The sequence below is a fragment of the Episyrphus balteatus genome, chromosome 3, assembly GCF_945859705.1.
Source record: "Episyrphus balteatus chromosome 3, idEpiBalt1.1, whole genome shotgun sequence".
Lineage (NCBI taxonomy): Eukaryota > Metazoa > Arthropoda > Insecta > Diptera > Syrphidae > Episyrphus > Episyrphus balteatus.
Window position 1 is genome coordinate 46,356,355 of NC_079136.1, and position 23,833 is coordinate 46,380,187.

At 29.4% G+C, this 23,833-nt stretch overlaps 2 protein-coding genes across 2 annotated transcripts in view; both read left to right on the top strand.

Annotated features, from left to right (window-relative positions):
- LOC129913190 (uncharacterized protein DDB_G0288805) overlaps nt 1-23,833 on the top strand; it is a 306,856-nt gene that overhangs the window by 98,225 nt on the left and 184,798 nt on the right. The gene's annotated exons all lie outside the window — the stretch shown is intronic.
- LOC129913189 (uncharacterized) lies at nt 6,354-16,952 on the top strand. Its single transcript, XM_055991743.1, has 10 exons — nt 6,354-6,416; nt 6,501-6,721; nt 6,895-7,051; nt 7,505-7,746; nt 15,356-15,488; nt 15,566-15,746; nt 15,799-16,032; nt 16,089-16,461; nt 16,516-16,647; nt 16,697-16,952. Exons 1-10 carry the CDS (start codon nt 6,386-6,388, stop codon nt 16,901-16,903), a joined length of 1,911 nt encoding a protein of 636 aa, XP_055847718.1. The 5' UTR covers nt 6,354-6,385; the 3' UTR covers nt 16,904-16,952.

Below are 23,833 nucleotides of genomic sequence, written 5' to 3' on the forward strand. Positions count from 1 at the left end.
TTTTTGCTACTGATTTTTGTTTGCGATTAAGGAAGAAATCCGAATCCGGCCTGGGGGCTATAACGGAGACAGGTTAATAGCAGGTACAGGTACCATTTTGGCTGTCAATCGGAGATAAATGTTTTAATTAATTTCCAAAAGCGTTGACTGTTTTCGATGTCGTAGCAGTTAATTCTGGTGCCATATTTCAAGGATTGAATGAATTGCAAGATTCTTTATCTGTATTTAGAATTTTATCTTCTTTTTTTTTTGTCCTGATGTTTGTTGTTGTTGTTTTTGGTGATGATGACGAAAGGTAATGGGCAAACGACCAGCATTTTGGCAAATGATTTAACTTTATTATTCATTGGAATTGGATTTGTTTTGTGCGTGTGTATCGTATCAGCAGAAAGACTGGGGGAAAAAAAAGATTAAGACAAAGCAAATTATTTAAGCGAAAATAGAATTACTTTGTTGTTGAGAAAAATTTATATGAGATATGACTACAGTATGTTTAATAAATATTTATTGAAGAATATAAACGTATTAAGAAAATTCTTTGCCTTTAAAACAAAATTGAGAATAAAACCAACCTATTTTATGGAAAAGAAACCACTATAATTTACACTCAACTGTATTTTTAGTTTAAACAAAAGAGCTGAGCAGCGAACTTGATTTTATTAATTTTTTTTTCTCGTTCTTCTAATTATTCACTTTTAAAAAATGACGATGACTTAATTGAAAGATAATAATGTCTAGTCATTGGATTAGTACAAAAAGTTAGTCAAACAAAATACTTTTAAATTTTTTATCGAAAAAAGGAATGAAATTCACTTTTTTATTTTTTTACTAAAAGTTTTTTTTTATATGGTCGGTCATAATTTTGAAAAAAGACATAAAAAATGTAAATCCTGAATGTATTTTGTTTTTAAGCTTAGAAGAAGTAGTATACATTAGTATTATATAAAAACTGTGTATGTAACTTACATGTAACATGAGAGTAACACATTAGTTTTGCTATTTATTATTTTGGTAAATAACTTTTTGTTATTTATATTTCTTAGTTGTAATGTGTTTGACACGATGATACTGAACAAATTTTTTTTTAAATTGATTCATAGTTTGAATTCGAAAGAGTTAAAGGGCTCTTAGTAGTTAGCAAAGGTTTTGGAGTTTCGATTTCTTAGGAATTTTAAAGGGCTTCAATTTTTTTTTTTTTTTTTTATTTCTGGTTTTAGAATTTAAAACCTTTAGCTATCTTTAGAGGTTTAAATAGTTTTTTTTTTTAATTTTAACTAATAGCCAACATTGTAAGAAATTCGACAAATATTAAAAAAAAAGTATTTAATGTAATGATTTTTTATGATCCTGAACTTTGCAGACAATTTGTCTGCTGAGGTTTGGACAGCCACCAAAGTCGCAAAACTGGTCTGATTTTGAAAAATTAAACGGCATTCGCTTCGTTAAATAAAAATCTAGGGGCGATATTTTTTAGTTTTTTTTTTATTTGTCTTAACAAAAAAGTTATGGCCAAAAAACGCAAAACCCACCAAAAAATTAATTTAAAATTTTTTGGACTTTCGTCACCACTGTAATAATGAACACATTTTTATAAAATAAACGCCATTCGCTTCGTTAAATAAAAATCTAGGGGCGATATTTTTTAGTTTTTTTTTATTTGTCTTAACAAAAAAGTTATGGCCAAAAAACGCAAAACCCACCAAAAAATTAATTTAAACATTTTTGGACTTTCGTCACCACTGTAATAATGAACACATTTTTATAAAATAAACGCCATTCGCTTCGTTAAATAAAAATCTAGGGGCGATATTTTTTAGTTTTTTTTTATTTGTCTTAACAAAAAAGTTATGGCCAAAAAACGCAAAACCCACCAAAAAATTAATTTAAAAATTTTTGGACTTTCGTCACCACTGTAATAATGAACACATTTTTATAAAATAAACGCCATTCGCTTCGTTAAATAAAAATCTAGGGGCGATATTTTTTAGTTTGTTTTTATTTGTCTTAACAAAAAAGTTATGGCCAAAAAACGCAAAACCCACCAAAAAATTAATTTAAAAATTTTTGGACTTTCGTCACCACTGTAATAATGGACACATTTTTATAAAATAAACGCCATCCGCTTCGTTAAATAAAAATCTAGGGGCGATATTTTTTAGTTTTTTTTTTTTATTTGTCTTAACAAAAAAGTTATGGCCAAAAAACGCAAAACCCACCAAAAAATTAATTTAAAAATTTTTGGACTTTCGTCACCACTGTAATAATGGACACATTTTTATAAAATAAACGCCATTCGCTTCGTTAAATAAAAATCTAGGGGCGATATTTTTTAGTTTTTTTTATTTATTTGTCTTAACAAAAAAGTTATGGCCAAAAAACGCAAAACCCACCAAAAAATTAATTTAAAAATTTTTGGACTTTCGCCACCACTGTAATAATGGACACATTTTTTATAAAATAAACGCCATTCGCTTCGTTAAATAAAAATCTAGGGGCGATATTTTTTAGTTTTTTTTATTTGTCTTAACAAAAAAGTTATGGCCAAAAAACGAAAAAAACAAAAAATTGAAAATGAAAATGAAGATAAAAATATAAGCAATCCTAATATTTATAGATCCCTAATATTTTCTAAATATTTAATGGAATATCTGATTCTGATTTATTGGATATACAACTAATGTAAATGACAGCTCAAATATGATTTTTTTATATGGTGAAGATTATTTAACACTGTTTGAAAACAACTGGCTATGCAATTTTGTAATTGATTATTGTGCCAATTTATTTCGTTCAATGCGAAATAAGTCAAATTATATTGTCTAAAAATAATGAAAATTGTGAAGAAAGCTTTTTTTCAAAATTGAATAAGGAATTGCGTGGTAAAGATGGTATTTTCATGCCATTAAACGTGAATGATAACCATTGGATACTTTCCTACGTTGATTTAAACACAAACAATTTTTATGTATTTGATTCTGCTTGCAAAAATAAAAAGATGCCTGACATGTTTATTCGAAACTTTTCCTCAATATTTTCCAATGTTTTTCGAGAAACAAGTTCAAAAAGAACTTTCAAGTTTCAGACAAATGTTAAATACCCAAGGCAGAAAGATAGTTACAATTGCGGAATTTTTGTTTTGTATTTCATCCAAGAAATACTAAAGGGCAATCAAGCTATCATATCCAATTTTGATGCAGATAACTTTCGAAAAAAACTGCAAGTAGATTGCATCAAAAAATCCCTCAACATCCATGGAAGATGTTTAGTTTGCGGTCAAGCAGAAGTCGGCAGGAAAACAGATTGGGTTCACTGCATTACCTGCAAAAAATGGACCCATTTAAACTGTTTGAACCACCTCAATAAAACAAAACATCAAATAGAAGATGATTACTTTATTTACAACTGTGATTTGTGCTCAAGGTGGCTAACCAGTAATGAATGAGTACCTAAATATACGGGGTATATATATATAAAAAAAATCATATTTGAGCTGTCATTTACATTAATTGTATATCCAATAAAATACTGTCGTGGTGGGTTTGGTGTGTTGTAATAGTTATTATTACTTATGGTTTCGTTTTCATTGAAACTGAGATTAATTGTTTTTTCGTTTACTTCAACTAGTTTTCCAATTTTTTCTTTTTTAGCATATGGCACTCTTTGGTGCTTGACCTTATCACGATTCCAACTTTCTTCGGAGTCTAAGTTATCAGGTTCATTTAATTTCCTCTTGTTTTTTTTTTAAGTTAACTTTGGGTTTGGGCAGATTAAGCTGTTTGAACGAGGGTCTATTCTTTCATAATTTATATGGATAAAACGACCAACTTTCAAACTTTTTTAGTTTTCCATTTTTATAATTTTAAAATAGTTTTCAACAGAACTATTTGTTTTGTGGTTTTCTAGATTTCCTAACACAAGTGTCCATAAAGGAATATAGGGAATCAGATATTCCATTAAATATTTAGAAAATATTAGGGATCTATAAATATTAGGATTGCTTATATTTTTATCTTCATTTTCATTTTCAATTTTTTGTTTTTTTCGTTTTTTGGCCATAACTTTTTTGTTAAGACAAATAAAAAAAACTAAAAAATATCGCCCCTAGATCTTTATTTAACGAAGCGAATGGCGTTTATTTTATAAAAATGTGTCCATTATTACAGTGGTGACGAAAGTCCAAAAATTTTTAAATTATTTTTTTGGTGGGTTTTGCGTTTTTTGGCCATAACTTTTTTGTTAAGACAAATAAAAAAAAACTAAAAAATATCGCCCCTAGATTTTTATTTAACGAAGCGAATGCCGTTTAATTTTTCAAAATCAGACCAGTTTTGCGACTTTGGTGGCTGTCCAAACCTCAGCAGACAAATTGTCTGCAAAGTTCAGGATCATGATTTTTTTTTAATGCAGACAATTTTTTATTGCCAATAATTTATTTTAATGCAAAATATTTTTATTTGCAATAAAAATTTTATTTTCAATGCAAATATTTTTCAGTTGCAATAACATTTTCTTTTTTAATGCAAAATATTTTTATTTGCAATAAATATTTTTTTTAATGCAAATATTTTTCAGTTGCAATAAAATTTTTTTCTTTAGGGCAAATTTTTTTCAGTTTCAATAAATATTTTTTTAATGAAAATTTGTTTCAGTTGCAAAAAACATTTTTTTGTTTAATTTCAAATGCATTTTTTTTTCCATTTGATATTTTCACAACTCTGATTCTAAGTAGGTATACTTTCATAAAATCTAATGAACTAATTCTTTGACTTTGGAAAAATGTTAATTTCGAGCTTTAAAAGTATGAACTGATTCTTAGATTGTCTTAGAATTTAAATGTTTGTTATTTTTCGATTAATGAAAAAATGCATATAATTTAAGAAAAATATTTAAAACACAACAAAATGAACATTTTACAAAATTAATTTTGAAAATAGATTTTCCACTTTTTAAAAACAAGGGAAAAACCTTTAATTTAAAAAATTACTCAAAATACAAAATAATGCAAAATCAATAAACTTTCTAAAATTTAATAAAATATTCTTTCAAATTGGGGCTAAAAGCTTATGAATTTATTCATATTTGCATATTTGTTCTTGAAAAAAATTCGTAAAAATATTTTCCGTAGCAAATTGTTTTATGAAAACTGATTCTTATATTTTATGAATTGTTCTTAAAATTAAACTTTTTTCATAAGAATTTGTGCTTAAATGTAATTAATATTCCTTAAAAACTTATGAATTTTGGTTTATGAACGAGATTCATAGTTTTTAAGTGAATTTATGAGATATCAGATTGTTCAAAATTTTGGATCTTTTTTCAATTTTTCGTTCTGTACTTTTTTTCTCAACGTACTTTTTATTATTTTACAACTATTCATTTTACAGGTTTTAGATTTTTTGGATTATTTTTTTAATTTGAGAAAGTAAAAAGAAATTTATATGTAGTTTTCTTAAAATTAAGGGTTTTCGGATGATTTCTAAAACCTCCGTAGGTTTTTCGTTAATAAATTTTGGGAGCTGTCGATGTTGGGTTTGATTTTTAAACCCGGAAGAGGGAGTTTTCTTTTTGGATATGAATGATTTTAATTTTTATTTCCGATTAAAATTTGAATGAGTACAAATTTTGATATTTGTTTTATAAAATGAGGAGTGGTTATTCAAAATGATTCAAAAAGAAAAAAGGTACAAAATCTCATGCTAATTTTATTTTTGATTCTTAGTTGAAAACTTTCATCGACATCTCTTGCATGCCACACTGTTTCACACAAATTTCCTCTGAACAAATCGCCTGGTTTCATAATTAAAAAGGGCAAATAGCCGAAATGATGACGACAAAGAGATAAGTTTACCTGTCAGCAGGTTCAATATTTTTTTCCATTTGCATAATTATAATTATTATATTGTTCTAATCCCAAAGTAGGTAGGTAAGTTTTTCGTCCTTTCGTATATAGCTTATTCATGAATGAAAATTGAAAGTTTTTGTGTATATTGGTTTAGCTAAAGCCTCTTTTCTAGATAAATGCGGTCTCATTTATCATTTAAACAAAACACACAAAAAAAGAAACAAAAGCCTCTCAACTAAAAGGCATCCACTTATCTATTCCATTTTCTATCAATAAACAAATAGATTTACATTTTCAATTAGTTTTGCCAAAGAGAAGTCGTCAGTCAAATCGGTTTGTTGTCTTCCAAATTATAGTTAAAACGCTTTGATAAATATTGACTTATTCAATTACAAGTAAATATACAATCAAATCGCTTAACAGCACATCAGCTTTTGTGTGGCGTCTATTGACAAACATGAAGCTAGAAAGGATATAAAAGAAAACAATATGGGTTTTTGAGCAAGGATAATCTTCAAAACTCGGTTAAAGAGTGATGGAATCATGTGCGGTTTTGAATTAGTGTGGCTTTTAAGTGAGTCAAAGGATTTTTAGTTTTTTTCTGGTGAAATGAAAGGATCCTTTTTGATGTCCTTTAAATTTGTTTTTTTTTTTCTAGTTTCAAAGTACTTTGCCAATTTTGAAAGTGTCCTTATCGTTTACAATTCCTCATCGCCAAGTAAAATAATTCAAGGATATGTGAATGCAACGCAATCATCTTTTCAAGATCTCACTCAACAAGGACTCATCATTGGGCTACACTGGATAGATGTTGCCGGATTGACGAATCAGTCGAACTTCAATGAATTGATGTTGCAGCAAGTGGACTTGGGAATACAGGTTTCATAGTGTAGATTTATATAATATAGAGAATGGTTGTTGTTGAAAAAAGGACGTAACAAGGACTAGAGAGGACGACCAACGACGACGTGTTTTAATTACTTTCACACAAAATTTCATATAAAAGTATCGTTTGTAAATCCTCTTTCTCTGTGTACACTACTCACTCACAGGGCTACATCAGTATCCTGCCGAGTGTGGTTGAGTTTTTGCAGGCTCGTTCGTATGCCACAGAGCACTCGGTGCTACGCCTGAAGGACAAATTCTATCTGTTTTTATCAGAGGACGATGCGAGCCCAAAAGATGTCCTTGCTCAGGAGATTTTGAAGCGTAAATTTTGTTACTCCTTCAATTTTCCAATTTTCTTTCATTTTTATATTTTTTTTTTTTTTCTTCTAAATAAAATTTGTGTTTGTATATGTCCTGGATGTATCCTTTGAAACTAATTGCTTTGGGTTAAAGTGAAGTGTGCTCGTATATTTTTCTTCTTGTTTAAAAAAAAAGAGAGTAGAAAAAAAACTGACCGAAATACTGACTGATTGGTGAGAATTAGTTTCGTGTAAAGGCATAAGGATTGAATGGATTCTCATGGTCACACTTCACTTGGAATCCTTAAAGGACATTCAGCTAAACACGAATACAGAAAAAAAATATACAAAATCCTATCAAACCACAAAAATCTAACCAATTTTTTTCTTCTTCTGTGTTCTTTGTTGTTGTTTTCTACTTTTTTTGGTTATTTTCATTTCTTCGAATTGTAACTGACTGGCTTATTGTGGACAGTTTATCCCCACCACCTATTAGTATCGGCAAGGAAATGTCCCGATTTACTTGAACTATGGACACAAAAGTATGTTGGCATTGAGGACAATTTCGATGCAGTCTATTTGGATACATACTTTGTTGAAAATAGAAGTTTTGCCAGAAATGTAGACTTGTATCCAAATAAATTGGTCAATATGCTGGGCCGGACGATGGCAGTGGCTTCTGTAACTTACTTTCCGTATGTGATAAGTTACTTTGGAGTAAGTTTAACCAAAGCTACTTAGTTGGATGATTTTCATTTTTGTTTTGTGTTTTTTTGTTTGTTTTTTGTTTGTGGTGTCATTGATGGTTGTGTTTTTGTTTGTGTGTTTGGTAAATGACTTTCTACCTATTGTTTGGGTATGTGTTTTTGTTTTCTTTTGTTTTGTAATTTGGTCTTGTATTTTTAGGTGACTTTTGTGTACTTAGAAGAAAATCTTATAAAACTTTGCAAATAGGGTTTTGGAAATTCGTTTCATTTAAAAAATACGATGAAAGGGAGAATGAATTTTTTTGTATATTAATTAAATGGGGTTATTGAATGCAGTTGTTCATAATAACCAGATAATATTTTAAATCTTTTATTTCTCGGATTTTCAAACAATAAAACAAAGAAAAGTGAAAACTATACTAGATTTTGTTTAATTAGTATCCAAAAAAAATTGCGAAAAATTGATTTTGTGCTGATGAGTCTTTTTCCTTCTGTTCATGGAGGAAAACGAAATTATAAAATAAATATTAAAAAACAATGGAATCGCCTGCATTAAAATGTAATATGTTTTTAGAAAACTAAAAATTTAATTTAATTAAAAAAAAAAGAAATTCAAATGAATAATTTTTTTGTATGCTTTTGGCCAAAATTCATTAACTTATACTTTGTTGACTATGATTGGGCTGAAATAATAGAAAATCTTGTCAATTTTAACTGGTTTCTAATTACTTTTTCCACAATATACACAGTTGTAACACGACTTTAGAAGCTACAAAATTGGTTTAATACTACTGGTAGGTAGTAACAACATAACAAAAAAATTTGTCCGAGCATTTTTTTGCTGTCCAGTATATTTTATATTCCTATAATTTTTTAAATAAATAGATACTAAATAAAGCTATTCTTACAACATATAAAAGAAATTCATAAGATTTGAAACCTTATTGTATTTCAAATCAATTTCTGTCATAATTATATGCGGAGCTAGCTGGTGCATTTAGCAGGTTTTCACTCTAAGCTGACTTTCTCTAAGACGACTTTCTAATTTGAACTTAGGTTTTTTTTTACAAATTGTGTTCTCTTATGAATGATTTTGATCTCTTAATTTTTAATCTAGTCCCCAATGTTCTCTATTAGGTAGGTCATGGGTCGAATCACGGCACACGATTACGATCATACGTTAACGTTTTGACTATTTCTGTCTCTATTTAATTAGTAGAAAAAGATAGGGGCACATAGCGACCATACGTTAACGAACGCATGAAACTGAACAGTGTAAAACTCTTGTTTTATATTTCGTTTAACGGTTAAAAATCAATGTAGGTACCTTATAAAATAAGATTTTGTGTTGCAGAATTAAAGTATAGGTACTTCGAGTGTTTTTAAGGGAGAAATATAAAATAGATTTTCTAAATGAAATTTTATTTCGAAATAATATATGTTACAAACAAAAATTAAAAAAATATAACAACAATTAAGTAGGTATATGCATTTTTAAAAATAAATAAAGTTTGCTACTCAGCTCTTTCGGTTATAAAATCGACCAAGTAGGTAATGCAAATATTATTTGTAATGAGACTTAAAGTTTATGCTTTAATTTACTTTACTTTGGTTTATTCAATATTCAAATGATGTTAATTAGTTAAATGCTCGAATAAACACAAACGAATTTCATGATTAGAAGGACGTCATTTAAAGCTGCAAAAAAGTGGTTTTGGTCTTTTATATCATTTCAAAAGTTTCTTCTATGTTCTATGAAAAAATCTGTAAATTTGTTAATTGCTCAGGTGTATTTAACTTAAGAAATTAAGCCTCATTTAAATCTACATAATCGTCCATAGCGGTATAAAAAAGCGGTACCTTTATTTTCAACTAAAAAAAAAACATATGTAAAAAATCTTTTCTAAATTATTGATCTCAAATGATAGAAAAAAATTCCAATATAGCAGACTTTTTTTTGAATTGAGAATTAAATGAAAATTTTAAATGAAATGAAGATCCTAAATTTTCTGTAAAACGATCCGTTTTTGGGATATTGATAATAAAAATCAAAAATATGATGGAAAATAAAAATAATTTTTTTTTCTGCAAAGTTTTTGAAAAATATACTTATAATACTAAGATCTTAATATGAAAAGAATGTTACATTCACATCCTTTTTGTTCTATCATTATACGATCATTTTTCACTGAGAAAATAACTAAATCACGAATTTTTGATGTTCCTTTAATTTTTTTTTTTTTTTTGAAGTGAAAACTTCTTTAGTATCGTAGTGATTTGAAACAAGTTGAAACGAAAACGCGACACGACTTCAACTTGTTATAACTTTTTTGTTTTAATAGATAGATAAATGAAATTTGTAGGTACTGTAGATAGGTAATTAAATAAATTTTAATTGTACAAAATTTCAATTAATTTTATATTCAAAATTCGGAGATAACGGTAAAAAGATGTTCTTTTCCAACACACGTTATATCTTTTGATCTAGTGCACATACAAATTTGATTTAACTTTAATACGCATGCTGATAACATAAACTTTTATTTGATATATCACACATAACGTTATGTGCTCTACAAGTTACACAATCTTAAATTGAAAAAAATTGAAAAATACCTCAAAACACCTGTGGAGATCTGTTGGCGATGACCAGCTACCAGTGTAGGAAGTACCGTAATCTCAGTCTGGAAATTCGAAATGGTTGACTTTAAAAAATTCTAACTTCTCTTGTAGACATCTTTGAAATAAGATTTATGCATCATTATACAAGGTGAAACAATAAGCTTTCACATGGTATAAAATTTTGTATAGGTTGTCAAACAAAAAAATTGATTCAATAGCATGAGAACATATTTTTATGTTTTTTTGCTTTTTGCATGAAATTTCATCGAGTTTAAAAAATTCTAGCTCTTTTTGTAGATGTCTCATAGACCTGGGCCCTATTTCATAAAAGTACAAGACTAATAATTATTTGTGAATTTACTTGTAGCTTGTAAATTATCAGCATATTTCTGTTTCATAAAGAATTCGAATAGACTAATAAATACAAGTATCGTAGACTTGTAACTACAAGCAAATTTACAAATGAGGCGAATGTTTCTGTTTCATAAAAGTATTTGCGCAAAAATTTATTAGTAATAGACTTGTAACTACAAGCGAATTTCTTACAAGAGTAGAAAGACTAATAAAAAAAATATGGAGTTTAATTTTGAGTCATTTGGTATTTGAATGTGCTTTATGGATAAGGTTATATAAGTTAAATGATCAAGCATTATAATCAAGAATCCTCACCAATTTTTGGGTGTTAGTGATAGAAAAAAATGTACTAGTTGTGTTGACATTTTATGGAGGACATAAGGTAGTTAGAGTGAAATAACAATGCAGTATTTTTAATTTGAATGATGTCAAAAAAGTGTTTGTCACTATAATCAATCTTTTTTGTCTAGTGACAAATAGTCATGGCTTACAAATCTGTATGTATTCAACAACCTGCAATTACCACTCAAAATAGAAGCTCTCCAGTGTAGCTATAAGCGTTTTAAAGGATATAAGTGAAACAACTTGAATACCTCCTCCTTTTTGGAAGTCGGTAAATAATGCGTTTTATTGCAATTTTTTTGATATAACCTCACTATAGAGACTACAAGACTTGGGCATCTGACACATACAATTTAAAGATCTTTCCAAAAAATACCAGTACCTAATTTTATAAATGCAATGAATTAACTATTAATTTGCACTAAATTTCGATAGTTTCATTAGTTTTTGAATTACTTTGCACGCCGTCGGCTCGGAAAAAATGCGTTTAAATTTTTCGTTATCTACTGCATTAGATTTGGAGCGCATGGGTTTGAAGGCTATCTAGGAACTTTTGATGCTTCATATAACGCTAGGACCACTAAAATATTTTTTTAGATGGTAAAGAATTTTTTAAACAAAAAGTGCAAAAAGTTCCAGAGACATTTCCACCCCATAACGCGGAAAAATAATGAAGATTAAATTTGGTTATTTATCCTTAAAGATTAATTTACTTTTAGATAAATATTTACTTCATTTATGAGTTTAAGCTTTTTTGACGAAAGTTGCAAAAGATGATTTGTTTGGCAAGTAATATTTAGTGCATCAATGTTTTAGTTCAAAGGAATTTCACAACATTTTTCCATTCAAAAATCGAACACAACAACACTGATTCATCTTTAAAGCTCAATTTCATTTGTTTGTAGCTTTTTTCTCAAGAAACATAGACTTTTCTATAGCTTATTATTTAAACTAATTGTTAAGACCATAATCTAACAAAAAACAATCTTGAAAAATCAAGGTTTTAGCTTTTAAAGCCAATTATGTTTATTATATTTCACAAATATTCATCATAATATTTAGTCTCTCGCTGCTGCTACAAAAAGTTCGAATATTTGTTTATTATTTGTTTATTTTTGTTACCCCTAGTTACACTTGTAGTTTTTTAGAAGCAAAATAGTTTGAATTCGCCAGACTACATATGAATGAAAATTTTTATGAAACAGAAAACTACAACTCCATACTTTATTTGTGCTTGTAACTACAAGTCTACAAGTACAACACTAATAGTTTTATGAAATAGGGCCCTGATCGATATATATATTTTGAGCTAAGACAACAAGCTTTCAGATGATATAATTATATAGGTTGTCATATAAAAAACATGGATTTGAAGGTAAGAAGAATAAAAATAGGTAGATTTTTCCTACTTTTTTTTTTTTTTTTTTTGCAAGAAAAATGATTTTTTAAGGTTTAACTTCTACCACGTGTTAATTGCACACATGATTTTTTTTTTTTTGAAACTATTAGTTTTTTTTTTCAAAATAATAATTTTCTTCAAAATTGTATATATTATGGTTTTCGCTTTTTAACTTAATTCATTGCTCTTTCTTCATCATTATTTAAACTTCACTTTCATGAAATTAAGTGTTATACTATGTTGTAGTGAAATTTCATGAGGAGAATGGGCGCAAACACCAATGCATAATTTCGTCGGCGGAAAGCAAAATTGTTCCAAGTTACAAAAAGCAAATTTTACAGGGGACGATTTTTAAGTGGAAAGTCTTATTTTTTTGATCGTCGGTAATTCAAGTTTATGTTTTTTTATAAATTTTGTTCTATCCTTTTGAAGAAATCATACAAACTTTCTTCATTAGAAAATACATACTATTTTTTAATATTTTAAAAAACTTAAAACCATAGAACGATTTCTATAGAACGAGTACGCGAACGCACTTTTCTTAAACAAAATATGATGGGACTTAGAACAATCAAGAATATTCGGGTCTCATCTTCAGAAGGATACTTGCCTGTTTTTTTTTTTTGTTCGATGTCCCATTAAATTATATTTTCTGCTGAAGAAATTTTTCAGACAAAAACGATTTTCAAATTCGGTAAAAACTGCATCATTATCTCATTTTCCGTAAAAAGTGGATTAAGAACAATTCAGTTCAACTTATAAATTGTAAGATTTCCTATGTAACATATGATTTATATAAGAAATTTTTAACATAACTTTAATGAATATTATAATTTTTGATGAATCCATTAGTATCAAGAGGCACGGTAGTGCCCAGCCAAGTTCTCTAGCAACTTTGGCACTACACCCTTATTTACAGGAAACAACTCAGGCCATTTTCGACCCCCTTCTAACTTCCATACCAAATATGCCAGACATTTCAAACTCGCTACATTTGTTGAGCTGGCCGAACCCAAATTTCTCACAAAATTCAGCTTTTTACGATGAGTAGTTTCTGAGATATAGGACTTCAAAAATCGCGAAAACCGTAACTGACTCATTGACTCACTGACAGATCATCAAAATTATGGAGAACTTCCCGCTATCATAGAAACTTGAAATTGCATGGTGATAGGACTTGTGGTTATACAAAGGAAAAAATTTAAAATTTGAGAATTTTCGCCAGGGGGCGTGGTAACCGCCCATTTTCGCTTAATTTACATCAAATATTTTAGAGCACTTCTGATTATCGTAGAATCTTGAAACTTGGTAAAATGGTAGAGCTGGTAGTTATTACAAAAGAAATAAATTGCACGACTGGGGTCGCACGTACTTGCTCTTATGCTTAAAGTAACTATAATGTTAAAGCTTTTTATTCAAGAAATTTAATATTTGATATTTTGAAGAAATTTTATAAGTAGTATAAAAAAATTAAATCTGTTTTTATAATTAATTAAACTCCGTTTTAAATTATCTTAAAACAAAAAACAAATATGCCATTTTATTTCTTGTATAAAAAGGTATTTTTAGAAAAAAATTTTCGAAAATTGTAGGAGCCGTTTTTTAAAAAAATAATTTTTTATGTATAAAAATTTTTTAACATTTTTAAAAAAAAAGTTGGTATGCCATTTTGAAGAAATAATTAATTTACACATAAAAACTAATTTTCAAAATTTTTCATTGATCCGTTTTCAAAAAATTGATTTTTCAAAAAAAAATTTTGAAATATTTTTTAAAAATCCAAAAATGCGTTTTTTGAAAATTTTCTAAATTTTTAATATTATCTTTACTTACACACGTTTGTATAAAAATTTTCATTTAAATCGGGTTAATGTTGTACGAGATATTCAGAAATGAAAAAACCCGTTCTATGACAGGTACCGTTAATAACGGTACAAAAAATATTTTTTTATTTAAAAAGTTGGCTCTTATGTGTAGTACTACACACAAAAATTTTAATCAAAATCGTTAGAGCCGTTTTTGAAAAAAATTAACTTTTCTATTTCCGTTATATGGCAGGTACCGTTAGTTTTGGTCATAAAAAAAAAATTTCAATTTCCCCTCTAGGGAATCACCAAAAACTGCTAACTACCAAGTTTGAAGAAAATCACTTCACTCGTTTAGGCTGCAGCTCCAGATAGAGACAGACACACAGACAGACAGACAGACAGACAGAATTGCCGGACCCACTTTTTTGGCAGTCTTCATCATCGTAATGTCATGTAAAATTGTTATCTCGAGTTCGATTTTTTTTACGAATCCTAAACTTGCCCTATAGTGCTATAGTACCTACCTATATCGCAAGTAAAAATTTAAAATTTGAAAATTTTAGACAAGGGGCGTGGTAACCGCCCATTTTATCTGAATTTTCATCAATTATAGAGACTTTAATTTCTACAGCAAAACCTTGCAAAAAGAAGTGAAATCACAACAAAAACATTACTGTTAAAAAAAGAGCCAAGTTCTCCTATGTTGAAATTATGCTAGCACAAAAAGTACTGAAATGTAAAAGTGTACAAAGTTCTAAAGCTTGGCTTTAAATTTGTATAAATAAAATTTTGGTTGTTTACTTGGCAATTTTTCAAATAACTTTAAAAATCGGTAATTTAAAGTTAAATTGCCAAGGGAACAACCAAAAATTTATTTATACAAATTTAAAGCCAAGCTTTAGAACTTTGTACACTTTTACATTTCAGTACTTTTTGTGCTAGCATAATTTCAACATAGGAGAACTTGGCTCTTTTTTTAACAGTAATGTTTTTGTTGTGATTAAATTTTCTGCCTTCGTTAATAGGTGAATCTTCTAAAATTAACGACAAAATGTGCATTTATTATTACTAAAAGGTATTTCTTTCATTTTAAGCCTGAAAATTACGGTGATGTTGACTGCATTGATCCATCTCTGCCAAATAGAAGTATCATCTATAGAGGATCTGAAGCAAATATTGTGTTAACATTCTGTGAGCTTCGAAATTGCACCGTGAAAGTTATGCCATGTAATTTTTTCTAAAAAACAACATACATACATATTACTCAAAAATAATTTTTGTTTTTTTGTTATAACGTTTAAAAGTTGGAAAAGATAACTGGGGAGGAATTTACGATAATGGTTCATCGAATGGTATGATTGGCTACGTTTATCGCAAAGAAGCAGAACTTGGTATTGGCTGCTACTACAATTGGTATGATGAGATTTTTGAGACCTCAATTGCTGTTGCTAGATCAGCTGTAACTATTTTGGGACCAGCACCCTCGTAGGCACACAAAATATTATATGTTTCCAGAACTTATTCTAATTAATTTCAGCCTCTATCCACCTTATATGACAAATATTTTACCATTCGGGAAGCTAATTTGGTCTCTAATAATACTGTCGATTATTGTCAGTTCCGTGGTGATGCATGTAATCAAGGTCTTTTCATTCAAAATGGAACACAAAGATTCCCAAATCCAGCCTGAATTCAAACATGTTTCTTCATATGTTTTAACTCTATTCCAAATGGTTGCGATATTTTTTCAACAATCATTTTCTCAATCCAAGTAAAGAACTTTCAATTCCTCTGGATTTTAAGATTCATAGACTTTTCCCCTTCCAGATTGGATCGTTTTGCAGCTCGATTCTTTTTGAGTACTTTACTCTTGGCCGGAATCACTTTGGAGAATACTTACAGTGGCCAATTGAAATCTTTGCTGACTATTCCACTTTTCACCGATCCTGTTGATACAATCAAAAAGTTCTCGGCTACCACTTGGAAATGGGGTGCTCCAGCCCCAGCTTGGGTTATGACCATTTGGGATTCTGATATTCCATATGAATGGATTATGGCGAGGAAATTCGAAATTCGTAACTATGGAGACTTGAAGAATGCAACTTATAATGGAGAGTATGGACTTGGAGTTGAAAGGTTGCATGGAGGAGGTTTTACTTTTGGAGATTATATTGTTGAAGGAGCTCTTTATCAAATGATTGTACATATTATAACTAATTCTATTTAGTCTTTTGTAAAATTGATTTTTTTCTAGCTGACCAAGAATGATCTTTTCTTTGATTGGACTCGAGCGTTTGCTATAAGAGGATGGCCATTTATGGACGATTTTAATACTCATATTTTATGGTGTTTCGAGCATGGGCTTTATAAGTATTGGGAAGCGAAGGTAAGTTTTCTAAGTTTGTTTGAAATGTTTTTGAATTTTTATTTTTCAGTACACAAATATATATTTGGACAAATTAACTCAAGAAAAACTACGATTTTTGGATGCTGGACATACTCAAAAATTTCCCCCAGCAACTCTATCGATAGCAAATATATCAGGTCCATTAATTGCACTTATTCTTGGCTATATTTTTGGATTGTTGGTATTTTTTTTGGAGATTTTTATATCACAGATACAAAAGAATATGAAGAAATAAAGATCGTTATTGTGAGGTTTGTTATCTATACAAAATAAAATTAAAGTTGCACAGCACATGGAACATAATGTATCACTCATTGCACTGTACAGAAACAAAGAAATAAAAAAACCTGCACCTTAAAAATTTGATCGGAAAGTCTCACGATCGAAAAAAAACACCCAGAGGTTTTAGATAAAATCAAACCCAAAGGAATTTAAAGAGAAGAGAATATAGAAGGCATTCAAGCACCATTTCCAGCATACAAGAGTTAAATAAAACGATACGAAAGGTAGAACAACAAATCTCCCAACTCGCAACTTTACTCGCTAGACTATTTACATCTACTTAAAATGCATAACTTTTTACAGTCCATAAATATTTGAAACAGCAAAAAAGAGTCAAATCACAAAAATAACTAAATCCCAAGCAAAAAAAATTGTCCCCCAATCCAATTGGACTTCGGCGGCGCACAATGGGCCCAAAGGACCATTTGCGTATCAAAAATGGTTTTTATGAAATTTTAATTTTTGGTATTTTCTTTATACGGAAATGAATCAAGGGAAAGTCAATCTATATGTTTTCATTCAAATTTGATTTTTAAAATGAGTTTCTCTATTAAAAAATTGTATCTAAAGTCTCCACTTGAAAATACTTTGTTTGAGTAACAAAATAAAGCAAATCTTCACGATACGTTTTCAAAACTATATTTGAATAAATTATATAAGTGTTGTATGTCGTTGGAAAGCTTATTTTAACTGCTATTTATATTACTGAAAATAAAATTTTTTAAAAATATATTTTTAATTAATATTATTTTTTTCACACAATAAGCTTTTATTTGCAGTTTTTTATTTTCGAATTGAGTTTTAAATGTTTCCGCTGTTTTCCGCTGTCTACTTTTTTTCACAATTTTGTTCTTTGGTTTATGTACTAAAAGATACAAAAAGAATTGGCTGCTTTTATCTGCTTTTCTTTGATAGAGAACGATATATCTGTCGAAAGACATAGTACAAAAAAACGTATTTCGGTGCATCCTGACCTGTTTCAATACATATCTTGAGTTCTATTGATCGCACTGTCAAGATTGATGTCTTCAGGCTTTGGGGGAATGACAGAGCATCAGTCCTTATATTTTCAATATGATTTTGTGTTAATTTAGCATACTCACATTAATTGGAAAACTCGCGATATTTAACCCCTCGGAAACCATATAAAGCCGCGATTTAAAGCTGCCAGACTTTTGAATTCGTTATTAAAACGCATAAGGCTATAAAACTGCATAGGGGAGAGTGGGGCCAAATGTAACACTTTTTTCTAAAATCGATGGTTCTCCTACAAATTTGAAAGTGGGTCAACCAGACCTTTTTTAAATTAAAGACCCATGTTTTAGCTCCAAGATCTATCATAAAAATTTAGCAAAACATAACGGTAATGTTGAAAAATAAAGCTTCCAAAAAAAAAAATTGTGTTGTTTCAACTTACCCCACATACGGGGCAAAGTGTAACACATACCGGGGTAGGTTGTACCAAGAACTAAAAATAAGAGAAAAATACCTTTATTTGTTTATATTTATTTATTTTTAATTAATAACAATAAAAACAAACCTCAGTCATGAAATTTTGGTGCAAATTTGTAAAAAGTGGAGCAAATCCAAGATTTCCAGAGAAAATTTGACAGTAGTCTTAAATAAAAGTTATTAAAATTCATAAATTGTTTTATAAGCTTTATGAATTCAAGTGGTGGTTCAAAAATGTGTTTCCAATTTCAAAATAAATACAAATTCAATTACAAGCATTCATATTCAGGGTTGTAAATTATATTAGGTAAACAATTTTTCAGTATAGGTAGGTTTTTACATGGTACAACTTGCCCCGGAAAAATGTTACAACTAGCCCCAGCATGAAATTTGACACATAAAATCAATTTAAAAAAAAGCGAAACTGATATAGACATAACATATACACGCAATTTGAGCCAAAACATAGTTGCATATAACAAAAAAACACTTAGCACTCTATCTTTTTCGGGTAAAGAGGTAGACCAAAAATAAAATTTAAAAAAAAAGTTACAAACATGCATTTTTTGGGCACCACTAGTGTAACTTCTAACCCTGTCGTCTAATCTTCATTTGAAGAAAATGTGCCGGTAGATATGCAAAAATTAAGCATTTTTCTCCTTTACGCGTTTCTTAATATTGGAAGGAACATCGCTTTTTTTAGCTGTTAATTCTTACCCCTGTTACATTTAGCCCCACTCTCCCCTACTCACATTTTGGTTATACCTCCACTCCCAAAATTTGCTGTGGGCTCTAAGACTTAGTATATGCACCCGAAATTCTAAGGTAGCAGAAACATGTTAGAATTTAATATTGTAATTGTTGAAAAAAATTTCATCTATGGAAAAAGTTACATAGAGATTTAATTTACTGATTTTGATTTTACTCGAAGATTTTTAAAAGAGCCGTTTAAAGTATTTAATTAAGAAGGATTTTGGTGAAAATTGCAACAAGTTTTTTTTTTGTGATTTCTTTTTTTTGCTCTTTTCTCAAAAACGTAGTTTTTCGACTATTTCACTTTGCCTTACAAACGACTTTATTTAAAATGAGTATAATCAATATTTTTCTTATAATTTTTCAATAAAATAGCTTTAATTTCAAATAACGTAACACAAACAAACTACATTGAAATGTATTTTTTCTTTATTTTATACTCATAAAAATAATTAAATAATTTTAAGACACGAAAGGAAGGCCTTTATAAAATTAAGAAACCAGTTTTATCTTATTTTGCAAAATTTGAGAAAATAATCTTTTAAGGTACAAAAGTCACAGATTTTTGAGACGTTCTAGCCTAGTCAAAATCGTATTTTTTTAGCTTTGAATAAACGTTTAATACTTAAATAAAAATATTAGCTAAAAAAAACTGTGTCAAATAATTTATTAAACATTTCAGGTAATATGTTCCTAATTTTGGTTAATTATTTTCAGACTCGAAGAAATGACAGATTTTTGGAACGCCATAGTCGAGCCAAAATTGTACTTTTTGAACTTTGCCTAACTTTTCAAAGCTCAAAAATTATTTGCATTTAAAAAAAAACTACGCTCAATGATTTTTGATACATTAAAGATTATATGTTCCAAATTTGGTTCAATTATTTCAGGAGACAAAAAAGTTACAGATATTTGTAAATACCCAAATCAAGCGAAAATCGTACTTTTTGAACTTTGACTAATTTTTAAAAGCTTAAAATCAATTTTAATTTAAAAAAAAAAATAAGTTGAATGATTCGTTATATATCAAAGGCATTATATTCCAAATTTGAAGCAATTATCTCAAAAGACAACAAAGTTACAGATTTTTGAGACGCCTAAGGCCATATGGGCCCACTGTGCGGCGGCTCGGCTATGTCATTCTAGTTATGGATTATTTTTTTTTTTTTTTTTCAAACCCAAACCCTTCTAATTCCGTTTACAAGCCAATTTATGTTTATATTCATGTTGAATTTTTTTCGGACCAGTTCTTTCTATATTTGTACATCATCCAGTTGCCCAGAGTGGTAGAGAGCATTTTACGCCATCAGAGACTCAGTGGTGTATGTTCATTTAACGATTCTGTTTGGTTAATTGAATTGCCACACAAAACGACCTGCAAATTCCCACATGGAATGAAAAGCAGATTAAAGAGCTCCAGGCCCATTCAAAGCCACCACACAGAGCAACAATAACAACATACGCCAGTTGTTGCTATACTCACCCAACGAAAACGAAAAAAAAAACTACAGCCAGGACATCCAGATGGAAACTAGCAAACGCAAGGGCGTATTTCTGACCCTCTCAAAAAACCTCCACATCCCACATTTTTACAGCCACCTTTATATGACCACTTCACAGCTACGGTTCATACCGTTAGCAATTAGCTTTTAAATGCTTTTATCTTGGCATCGTCCCAACGGTCCATGGGGGAGGCAATTGGCTTTAATGGCCATAACACTGACACCCTGGCTATAGCGCCATGGTTCTTTCGATAGGGTAGGTGACGGGTATTGTCACTTTTGTTTGGCATTGGTGTTGGAGCTCGCCGCCAGTATTCTGGCAGTGTAACAAACCTCACTCCGACAATCGTCGCTATCCCTATATCGACTGGACCGTATGGTTTTTTTTGTCTCTTTTTTTTTGTGTAACTCTCGGTCTATAGCTGTTATGATCCTTAAAAGCTCGTAAATTCAGCTCCATGAAACGGGACTTGTTTAGTTCCAAACAGTATTTTGGTTCGTTGGTTGGTTGTTAGAGAGGCTCCCCCACCAACCTTTGTAGAGAATGGGTCCTGGTTGTTTGATTGTTCACATTGTCCGCATTATGACACTTAGGAGCTTGTGACGAGCGCATTTATGGGTTTTGCTATTTGCTGGTTGACCTTTTATTCTCTTCGTTGTGTGTTGTGTGCGTCCCGTTGATTGTTTGGGCGGCTTTTGTGACTTTTGCAGCAGAAAATCATTTCGGATAGTTTGTCCGTTTACGATGGTAATAATAGTTCGTTTATATTGGAGTTTTTTTGACATTTGTGCATAAATCATAAATTGCTATAGGACTTGAATGGTAGTAGGATGCTGTGTATAGGTAGAAGCTATTTTATTTTCGTTATAATATTTTCGATCGAACATATTAGATTATTGTTATTGCAGATTATTTTTGGGATTTATAATTTTGTATTTAAATTGGTGTCATTAACACAAATTTTGATTTGGGTGTTTTAGTATAGGATGTCTGTATATGAAAAAGGCTTTTTAGATTATATAATAACTTGGCTAGAATAATTATAGTTTTATAGTGAAAATTAGCATGTGGGCTATGATTGGTTTTTAATTTTCATTAGCGAAAATAATTTAAGATGTTTTTTTTTTCAATTTAATTTTATAAATATAAAAAGCATATTTAAAGCAAATATTCAGGATTTCGAGTTTTTGAATTTTTATATTTGCTGAATTTTGAGTTTTCAATTTTCAATGTGTTGATTGGGACTTTCTTGAAATCCAAAGCATCCGGAAAGCCATAAAGAAGCAAAAAAAAAAAAACTAAAACTATTAGTTTATTGGAATAAATGATAGAATCAATGCAGATACGATTTGAATCGGTCATTTCAAAAACATTTAAGTCCAACAATTTGAATTTTTCAGGAACCAATAAAAACTGTTTCATGCTCAAGCAAACGAATCTGGAAGGACTTTTTTAAGCTTAATTTAGTATTTGAATTGTAAGAAACTGATGTGTAAAATAACCGTCATATTTTCTTAGAAATAATAATTAAAAAAAAAACAAAAAACAGTTTTGGACTTATCTAAATTGTTTTTGCAAGGAATAGAGCATTATGTGGTATACCATTTAACCAATATAATCTCTTTTACAAATTTTGTAATGGCTTTTTTTTGAAAAATTATTCTTAAAAAATACACTGTGCAAGTCGAAATCGTTGACAAGTGCGCTGTTGACTGTTTCCCCCTATTTCGGACCTGAGAAATCGATTGGCATCGTTAGTTTTTTCGATTTATCGGTACGACTTCGAACAACATTTTTTTCGGAAGTTTTTTTCAAAAATTTTAAGCATTTTGCCCGTTTTAAAGTCATTTTTCTTGTTTCTATTGCTATTTTTTCTGTGCAAACGTTATTCACTACCAGCATAAATTACTGGTTCTGTGAAAATGTATATCTTTGTAATAAATGTGTTGCCGTTGTGTTTTAATACATTTTTTTTTTTACATTTGAAGCTGATTTGTGAGAAAATTGCTTCTACCGCCTAAACGATTTAATCTTATCCTTCACTCCCATATAATTTTTTTTCTGTAAATAATCTAAATAATCTTTATACATCATTTTATTTATGAAATTAAAAAAAAAAAAAAGTTTTGAAAAAAAAATTATTTTTAGTTTAAAAAAACAAAACGGCAACACCGGCAATTTTGAACACATAGATTTTAAAGTATTTTTCATTACCGACGTTTAAGAAAAGAAATTATCAAAATTGGATCTGTAATTTGCTTTAGTTACTCCACTAAAACATAACAAAACGATAAAAATGCAAAAAATCCATATTTTATGAATTTTTTCAACAGAAAACTTGCTAAATTGTTAAATAAATTGGATAAAATTGTTTATTTGTTTTATGCTGGTAGTAAATAACGTTTGAGTCGAATAAATACCAATATAAACAAGAGAAATGACTTTAAACCGGCCAGAATGCTTAAAATTATTGAAAACAACTTTTGTTCGAAGTCGTACCGAAAATTTGAAAAACTAATGATGGCAATCGATTTCTCAGGTCCGAAATAGGTGAGAACATAATCTCTATCATTCTTATTTGTGTTTGCTCACCAAGACACCAACCCAACAAATCTGGTATATTTGTAATAATTCGTCTATATTTATGGCAAATATTTTCCAAATTGAATACTTGAATATTGTTGAAACAATCAGGACGATTAAGTCCCTTGGCTTAAGTTGTTATAATTTGAAATGGAAGGAATGTACATATTACCTTATCTGCTTTTTACCCAGAATACGCATCTCTACGAGTACCTTTCAGAAACGATTTTAAGCAAAAAAATTTGAAAAAAAGCGAAAATTTTTGACTAGACCCCAGATGTCTTAGAATGTTTGAAGTTATACCTAACCTATTACATATAGGTAATAAAGTGTACAATGACATAGTGACGATTTCGATCTATAGGCTGAATAAACTTTTAAATTTTGTGCAGTTTTTCAAGCTGTGAAAAAAAGGTCCGAACTCAATATCAATCTCTTAACGTCCATTAAAACCTTTAAAACATTTTTAACTTGATTTTCTAACAGCTACTTTTGATCATCCCTAAGTAACAATTCAAGTTCGTTTTTAGCTCTAGAAGCGCTTATAAAACTAAATAATTTGGCTCCTTTAACTTCATTTAGCTCTATAGCG